At 31.6% G+C, this 8,582-nt stretch overlaps 1 protein-coding gene across 1 annotated transcript; it reads left to right on the forward strand.

The window, feature by feature from the left end:
* The first annotated feature begins 1,728 nt into the window (after window positions 1-1,728).
* Window positions 1,729-6,696, forward strand: LOC132736047 (uncharacterized). The gene is made up of 5 exons (XM_060723098.1): window positions 1,729-1,861; window positions 2,437-2,569; window positions 5,458-5,588; window positions 5,982-6,088; window positions 6,411-6,696. Exons 1-5 carry the CDS (start codon window positions 1,754-1,756, stop codon window positions 6,562-6,564), a joined length of 633 nt encoding a protein of 210 aa, XP_060579081.1. The 5' UTR covers window positions 1,729-1,753; the 3' UTR covers window positions 6,565-6,696.
* The last annotated feature ends 1,886 nt before the right edge of the window (window positions 6,697-8,582 follow it).

Here is an 8,582-nt window from a genome sequence, read left to right on the forward strand (position 1 = left end):
GCGTTTATGTAGTTAACAAAGACTTGTTTATGAAAGAATTATATGTTTTGATTAGCCTTTAACTTGTTAAATTTCTTAAAATGGACACTTCTACATTTTATCGTTGGAAATTACCATTATTAATTTTGGGGATATCAAGATGAAAATTTAAAGTTTGGAAGACAACAATATACAGTTTGGTAAGATCGGATAGATATGCCAGCTGGTCTGACTCTATATGCAAGAGTCAGGAGAATGACAAAACAATGAAGTGTCGGGGCGCTGGTGTCCTATAGATACATTTTAGTACATGTGAGAAAGATATCTAGTTAGTGTCTTTTCTTTGGTTCTACTTTTGCTGAAAGTGATTCATAGAGGATCACACGTTGTTTTACACCGTCAATTATAATGTTATGTTCAGCAACAGTATTTGGATTTGACTATGATATAATTACGTATATGCAGTTCAGAAACAGATGACAATACTCCTGATAGTGACATGGAACTACCGTAATAGAGATCCCGTCCAAAATATCTGATCCAATTGAACCAAACAAAAAGCTTGGAAATGCATGATTTTTGTTTGTTTGTTTTGCTTGTTTGTTGTTTTGTTTGGTCTTTTTTCATTCTTTCGAAAGTTCTTTTCATTCTTTTGAAAGTTCGAGTAAGACTTAATTAGATTTAGATTAAATTTTTGCTACCAATGTCATATTTTTAGTTGTGTAACCTAAAGAAAGTCATAAATGCTAAAAATTGTTTATAAATCTTTAAGTTTGTGGTACTGAACCTCTATTCAATCTATCATGCTTTATTTTTGAAGCAATACTTAAATTGATGTTGTTCTTATGTAAAAGCAGAAAAATATGTATACTGATATTGGTAAAAAAAAACTTTAAGAATTATCTTTTTGTATTCAGATATAGTTTCATTAAATGACCAATAAGATGTATTTTAATATTTTATTAGTTGAAATTTCTTTCTCTATCAATGCTTGCCAATTATATTTTTCCATTTAATGTCATTATTTTTTATGTTATTGGCTGCTTGGTCTGAGTATTTGTATATCAAAGTCGCGTGTGTCTTATATTTTAAAATAGATAAATACAGAATCCTTAAAGAAAGCCCAACATGGCAAAATTGAAAATGTTGCAGGCTCGGTTTGATTGAGCCTGTTCATGGACGGTACTGGAAAGTGCAAGTTACCGTCCACGCCCCCTAAAAAAGATTTGTTATGTAAATTACAAGATCATGATAATAGCATAGTTATGGCTAGAGGTTAAACAAATATTTATATCAGTTCTTTACACTAAAAAGTCCAGGGCCAAATAATGATGGATTTAAACCTCCAGAGGGTAATCCTTTTACAGCGGCCCATAAACAACACAGGTACGATTTGGCAACACATATTGTCATGGTACGCAAAACTAGGGCATTGCATGAAGTGATGGCAATATGGGAATGACATTGTGAATGGTTTTCTTTAAAATTGCTATTTTTGCATTTTATTAAATCACAATGGGAGTGTTCTGTTTCACTGAGTTTTGCTGTATGAATGGAATCACTTACCCTTCATTTGATTCTCAAAATATCTTGGATAATTTTTTTCTTTGCTAGGAATCTACCTGTTAATGTTATAAAAGGTCATTTAAAAGTATAATTCACTATATACATATAAAATATAGAAAAGATTGATAAATTATTCATGTAATCAGGCAATGGGGCTATTACAAACACGTAACTTACACATTTAGGAGATATATCATGATTTCAACGGATGTCGTCTATTGATTCTTTCAATCAACGATCTCATCCTTATAAAATGTTAACTGGTCTTAAATACTTTGAGAGGTCAATAAAGGGAGATAATGGATCTTTCACAAAGGTACTAATTGTTTAATGTACACCTAGTTATAGCGTATATATTATTGGCCTATAATTGTAAGTTAAAGAATGATGGGTTTTAGACTGGGGGTTGGGGCATAATCATATTTCCTTTATACCTGACAAGTACTGCTAAATCCAGAAAGAGAGGTCAATAAAGAGAGATAATGGCTATTATAAAAGTCTTTCAAATAAACTTCAGGCATTCATGTCATGTTCGATCTAAAATTATCATGTTTTAATTAATCGATAAATGTAAGTTTTAAGAACTGCGAATGTTTTCGTACCATCACTGTTATCCCGTCATATTATGATACGCTCCAGAACATTTGTGGGGCTACTAAGGTGCACATTTGTTTTGTAAAGCCGGAAAGTCATGATATGATAGCTACTACCTTTCAAAGCCTTTAGGCTAATAACAGTTAAAATGTAATTTAAATTTTATAATTTTCATAATTTTAAATGGATTCTGTTTCACATGGGAGTTGCTAAGAATTTTAAAGTAATTTTATATTATAAATGCATGAATATTGATATTTGATATAAATGTAACATACAGTTTCTATTCATTTTCAGAATGCATTTGACTGGGGACAGGTAGACAAGAATGCCCTTGCTAAATGTTTGTTAACATTGTGTAGACAGGTCAAGGACATTCTCTCAGATGAACCAAGATTGCTCAAATTAAAAGCTCCAATGTATATCTTAGGTGATTATGTATATAAAATTGTTCAATTGTAACTTGAGATTTTATATAATTATTAAATGTTTTACTCATTTAAATATGCACGCCTCCAGATGAGCGAATTTCAATAAAACCAAACCTGAGAAAAATGTACTAAGATTTAAGGAAAAGTGTAAAGATTCAAAGTTCTAGTAATAATTCACATGTTATGTGCGATTAATGGCCGATTTTACAGTATTTATAACTATATTTCTACTGCATTGCTAACACAGTAAGGGCCATTTTTGCATATTTTGTCCTCTTTTTAGTAAATTTACGTGGGTTGTAAGTGCCATAGATTTTGTGTAAATTGCTTCCTTTTGGTTATTTCACTGAATAAAACTATGAAACATATTTTCAAAATTTTCATGAAAATTAGCATGAATCTGGAGGCGTGCCGCTTTAAATGGAGATTGCAGTAATTGATAAGTATATTCACCCAGTTATCAAGTGTTTCAAACTAAAACTATGGAAAGATAATTTCATGAGTTAGGAGATATGAGGATGATAAACCTGGCATAGTTTGCCTTCTATGCAATGGTCATTCAATTTTTAGCTCACAAGAACCGAAGGTAGCTATAGGGGGATGATCCGGCGTCCGTCATCCGTCAGTCCGTAGTCTTGCATCAAGTGTGCTCATATTAATTTGATTGGCCCCTTTTAGGGGTCTCTAGAGCTAAAAATAGAAAAACCTATAAACATCTTCTACTACAGAACTAACTGATGGATGATCACCAAACTTTTTCTGTAGCATTCTTAGGTAGTCTTTTATCAAATTTGCTCATATAAATTTGATTGGCTCCTTTTAGAGGCCGCTTAAGCTAAAAAAAGAAATACCTTTAAATGTCTTTTTCTACAGAACTAATAGATGGATGATCACCAAACTTTGTCTGCAGCATTCTTAGGAAGTCTTTAATCAAGTTTACTCATATTAATTTGATTGGCCCCTTTTAGGGGTCTCTAGAGCTAAAAATAAAAAAACCTTTAGACAACTTCTTCTACAGAACTTATGGATGGATGATCACCAAATTGTGTCTGTAGCATTTTTGGGTAGTCTTTTATCAAGTTTGCTCATATTAATTTGATTGGCCCTGTTTAGGGGCCGCTAAAACTAAAAATAGAAATACCTTTAAACGTCTGCTTCTACAGACTTTATTGATGGATGAACACCAACTTTTATTTGTAGCATTCTTAGGTAGTTTTTTATTAAGTGTACTCATATATATTTGATTGGCCCCTTTTAGGGGCCACTAAAGGTAAAAATAGAAAAACCTTGAACATCATGTCCTACTAAATGATCAACAAACTTTGTCTGTAGAATTTTTACTAATCGTAGGTAGTCTTTAATCAAGTTTGCTCATATTACCGGTAATTTGATTGGCCTAGTTTAAGCTAAAGCTTAAATGCCCCAGGTCATGACATTTCTTCAAATTTTTGTTTAAAGATATTCTATGCTCAAATTTACTATAAGAAAATACAGTCGACTCTTGTTATCTCGAAGTCATCGGGACTGTCCAAAAAATATCGAGATAACAAAATGTCGAAATAAACATATTAGGGTTTGAATAAGGCAGAGACTGATTTTTGCAAAAGACATGTGCATACCTTATGTCGAATAAACTATGATATCCCAATGTCTTGTTTTCCTAGGCCTAGTCATTTAACAAATTAAAGTAATATTAGTTGATGTTTACCAGCGGAAATACGGGTGTCTGGGATAAAAACACAAAGTGAGGTTTACTCAGTAATACACCAATATAGTGAAAACATTGTTTTCAGGGTGGTTGATCCGGATATCCTCCCGGGTTACTTATCGGGTCTTTCTCGAGATTGTTCGACTGCTGACTGATTTTGGTGGTGATGTTGTGAAACAATATTGCAACGATAGCGTTTCTATACTTTCACTATTTCATTTACATTTAAAGTCATAATGAATAGATAGATACAGTCTTCGAATATCTATGAAGAACGTAAAATTCACTCATTTTGGACATAAGTCAATGAAAACGCTAAATAGATTAACTTTTATAAAAACAGCTAAACCTGTTACAAACATAATCATCATTATGACACACGCTATTGAGTAATTATCGTCTAGTTTGTGTTTTTCACACGCCTGAATGGAACAGACGAAAGAAAACTATTAGTCCAGATAAACAAAGGATAAAAGTGTGAAAATAACTGTTGGGGCTGAAATTTTACATCGAGATACTGAAACTATCGAAATAAAAATATCGAGATAAACAAATATTTCCAATATAGATAAAGAAGGAAGAAAATCGGGACTTTCAAAATTTCATCGAGATAACGAAATATTGAGAAAAGCGATGCCGAGATAACGATAGTTGACTGTATTGACAATGGATAATTTCCAACACTGAAAAGCAGTTGTTTCTGGTGAGCGACTCAGGGACATCATGATCCTCTTGTAGTATTTTGTATTTGAACTCATTGACATTGATTTCTGTAAACATTCTGAATTTATCATTGTAAAATATTTTAGCCGACACTATAGCTCAATAGAAAGAGCTTTAGATTTATAATGCAGAAGATTCTGGTTCAATCCTGTTCTGAGGCTTTACCAAAAAAGGGAGAGCATTTTAATGGAGGGGTTGCTGGTTTGATCCTTTCGAGGGCAATTTTCTCGCGGATATTTAGATTAATGGTCATTTGTTGCCCACTACTGATTAAATAATCATGTGGGATAAGTAGTTGTCACTTTCACAGAAGTTTGTACATGGTTATTATGCAGGAAAGCCAGTTAAGGGGAAAATCCAAAAATTGTTGAAATCAAAAGAAAACTCGAAATAAATGAGACAAAAGAAAAAGTGAATTTGTGGTATTTTCTCATGTATTTTTTCTTGGTATTTTAGGAGATATTCATGGGAACTATAGAGATTTGATATGTTTTGAGAAAGCTTTATGGAGATTAGGACCTTTATTAACACCAGCTTCCTTCTTGTTCCTTCGAGATTATGTTGACAGAGGTGACTTTGGAATTGAGGTACATGCGTACTTGATTTTTGTTTAATGTCATATGATTTTATGTTTCTCTAAGGATATTCATTCAATTATGATTTGAAAACAAATTAAAGTTAGGTTGTGTTGAAGTTATCAAGGTAAATGAACTTAAAGATTGATTGAAAGATCTTAAAACCGGCACTTATGTTTATTAAACTTCACTTAGATAGCCAATTCTTAAAACCTCAACTATTAGTATAAATGATTTGCAGTGATTGATAAAGTTTGCTTTAAAGATACTATAAGTAGAACTCTCTATATCTATTTATTGCAATATAAGATAAATTTTTCAAGAATAATGATTTGAATGAGCCAATAACACGATGCCTTCATGAAAGATCAACATTTATAATTATATGTTATTTTTATTTCCCAGGTCATTTCATATTTGTTTGCACAGAAGATTTTAGCCCCTCACAAATTTCACCTGTTGAGGGGTAACCATGAGTTACGGAGTGTACAAGAAATGTTCTCGTTCAAAACGTAAGATGTTTCAATACTCTTGTTATGTGTAGTAACATGATTGCAAGCCATTTCAACTGATTATGAGTGTTATGTGACCGATTATGAGTTTGTGGCCCAATGCCGAAAAATAATCATATTAAGCTTGCTGAACATGTATCTGGAAGCCCAAGGGCCTATATTTTTTACATGAAACATCTTGGAGCAATGGCCCTGTGTTGTTGTTTAATTGTTGTTGTTATTGTTTTCATTGACAGAAAACCATTATTTTGTGACAATGTTGTGTCACTTGTTTTGCAAGTGAAATACTGTAATGCAAATTATGTTATCTGTTGTTATTCAGCGAGTGCCTGTCTAAGTTTTGTGACAGTATAGGTAGCCAACTAAGGGAGGCAATCAATGACTGTTTTGATGTAATGCCAATAGCAGCAACAGTAGATGATAAGGTAGGTAACCCCTTTTCCTTCTATTTTCTTTTCATTTTATATCGTTTCTAGCAAGATCGGTTTTAGCGAGATATCGGTTACAACGTACATATTTTCGACATCCCATGCGTAATTTTCATAATTTAACGAGGTCACGTATTGGCACTTGGTCTGTATTCGTTTGACACCTTGAGATAAACAATGGTGACCAAACACAAAGGTCAACTAAGGAAGAAATTATTGAGCAATTAGCGACTAAATGTGTCAGTCTTGTTTTGTCAGCGCTCCGGGCTAATTCGTCCTTCAGGTGACGAAATCTTATAACAAAACAATTTCATTAAGTGAGTAGCACAAAGGAAGCGGCTAATTTTTTGCGGGAGTGTAATTCGGTGATCGTGAGAAATACACTGCATGACTTTTGAAAAAAAAACAAATTTAAAATGTACACGGTTTGACGTAGTATGGATATTCATATGTTTTATTTAAATTCTATGATAGCTACATATATTTATTTACATGTATATTTTAATGAAACAAAAAACTACTGAGTGCAAAGAGTTACCTCCCATTATGTACTCTTCAAAAATGAGGTACGCGAAAGCGAATAATGCGTTCCAGAATAAAAAAGGAAATTCCAGATGTCCTTTTTCCGGGGGTCTACCTCTATGCACTTTTTCAGCAACAAATTTACATGCAGAAAGAGAGAATTGAGTTAGGGGAATAATTCCCCTATCTTTTAAACCTCAAACGCATTGTACCTGTCCGTTTTCCTCTATCTTTTCATATGGGTTTATTTTCTAAGGATAATGTTGGAAATCGTTGTTCGGAGTTATTTGATGAACACATATACGTATACATAGAAGAATACATGTATGTTATATTTCTTATACTTTTTGAAATGGGTAAGTAATACTGTCAGTAATGCAGTTCATTCTCCGAAATCAGTATGGGTGTTCGCATATGGTATAATTCTGTTCAATACATGCTGCTTTTTTCATTGCATTCCTCATGCGTTAGTATGTTCTTTGTTATTTATGTAGATGAAAACATTTTTGATATATGGTTTATCCCCGTTTTAATAAAGATGGTATGATCAATGACAAAATTGAGGGTAATAATATAAGGCAAGCATTTGTTTTATTTTGGTGACAATTCGTTACTTTATTTAACATTTTCCATCATGCATCATATTGTTACAGTGAGAATTTGTAGTAAATAAAACAAATATTAGAAAAAATATTTAAAAGCTATCAAAAACTGATATTGATATCATATTGTTCAAGCTAGTAATAACATATTATTGTCAATCAGCTATCTGTTTATACAAAATACTTATCCATTTACCTAAAGTGTAATCATTATTTACATTAATTATCACCTTTTTTAGGAAAAAAACTAGCGCAAATATATAATATTTATTATATACTTACAAATGAAATATTGAAAAATATTGATGTAATAAAATGCGTATTTTCATTTTCCGTATTTTAACTATAAAAATCTATTTTTCACAGCAGTGAAACATATTTTCCGTAATTTCACTGGTGTCTTGCCGGACTACTTTCTTTTAAATTCTGCCAGTACACAAAATTTAAGGGAAAGTCTTTCAAATTTTAATGTCAAAAAGAGAAAAATGCATATAATTAACAGAAAATTCAAGTTTTTTCTATAAATACATGATTTATTTTCATCTTGTAGCATGAAAATTACCATATTTCACTCGTGGCTACCGCCACTCATGAAATATTTATTTTCATACCACTCGATGAAAATAAATCATATATTTATAGAAAAATCTTGAATATCCTCTATTTATTTAGATAATAAATAAGATAATAATGATAACACAAATAAACAAATTATAATAATAATAATGATATTAAAATGAGAAAAAAATTGTCCGTTATTTTTAGTTTAATATTATACTATTTTTTCTCATTTTACTATAGTAACTATGCTTAGAAGTCTTAAATATTGTGCTTTAACAATATAATTGTTATATTTACCGGTATGTGTTTTTTCCAAAATACCCATAAATTCAGGAAGGACATAGAAAAGTTGTTTGAAGTGGCAAATTGTGAAAGATAAGC

The sequence above is a fragment of the Ruditapes philippinarum genome, unplaced genomic scaffold (assembly GCF_026571515.1).
Source record: "Ruditapes philippinarum isolate M1 unplaced genomic scaffold, ASM2657151v2 ctg8472_1_1_1_1, whole genome shotgun sequence".
Classification (NCBI taxonomy): Eukaryota; Metazoa; Mollusca; class Bivalvia; order Venerida; family Veneridae; genus Ruditapes; species Ruditapes philippinarum.

Coding starts and splice junctions, on each gene's coding strand:
- LOC132736047 (XM_060723098.1), top strand. CDS start 1,754: ATGTCGTCTATTGATTCTTTCAATCAACGATCTCATCCTTATAAAATG. Junction 5,589..5,981: donor GAGGTGACTTTGGAATTGAG/GTACATGCGTAC, acceptor TTTATTTCCCAG/GTCATTTCATATTTGTTTGC. Junction 6,089..6,410: donor GAAATGTTCTCGTTCAAAAC/GTAAGATGTTTC, acceptor GTTGTTATTCAG/CGAGTGCCTGTCTAAGTTTT.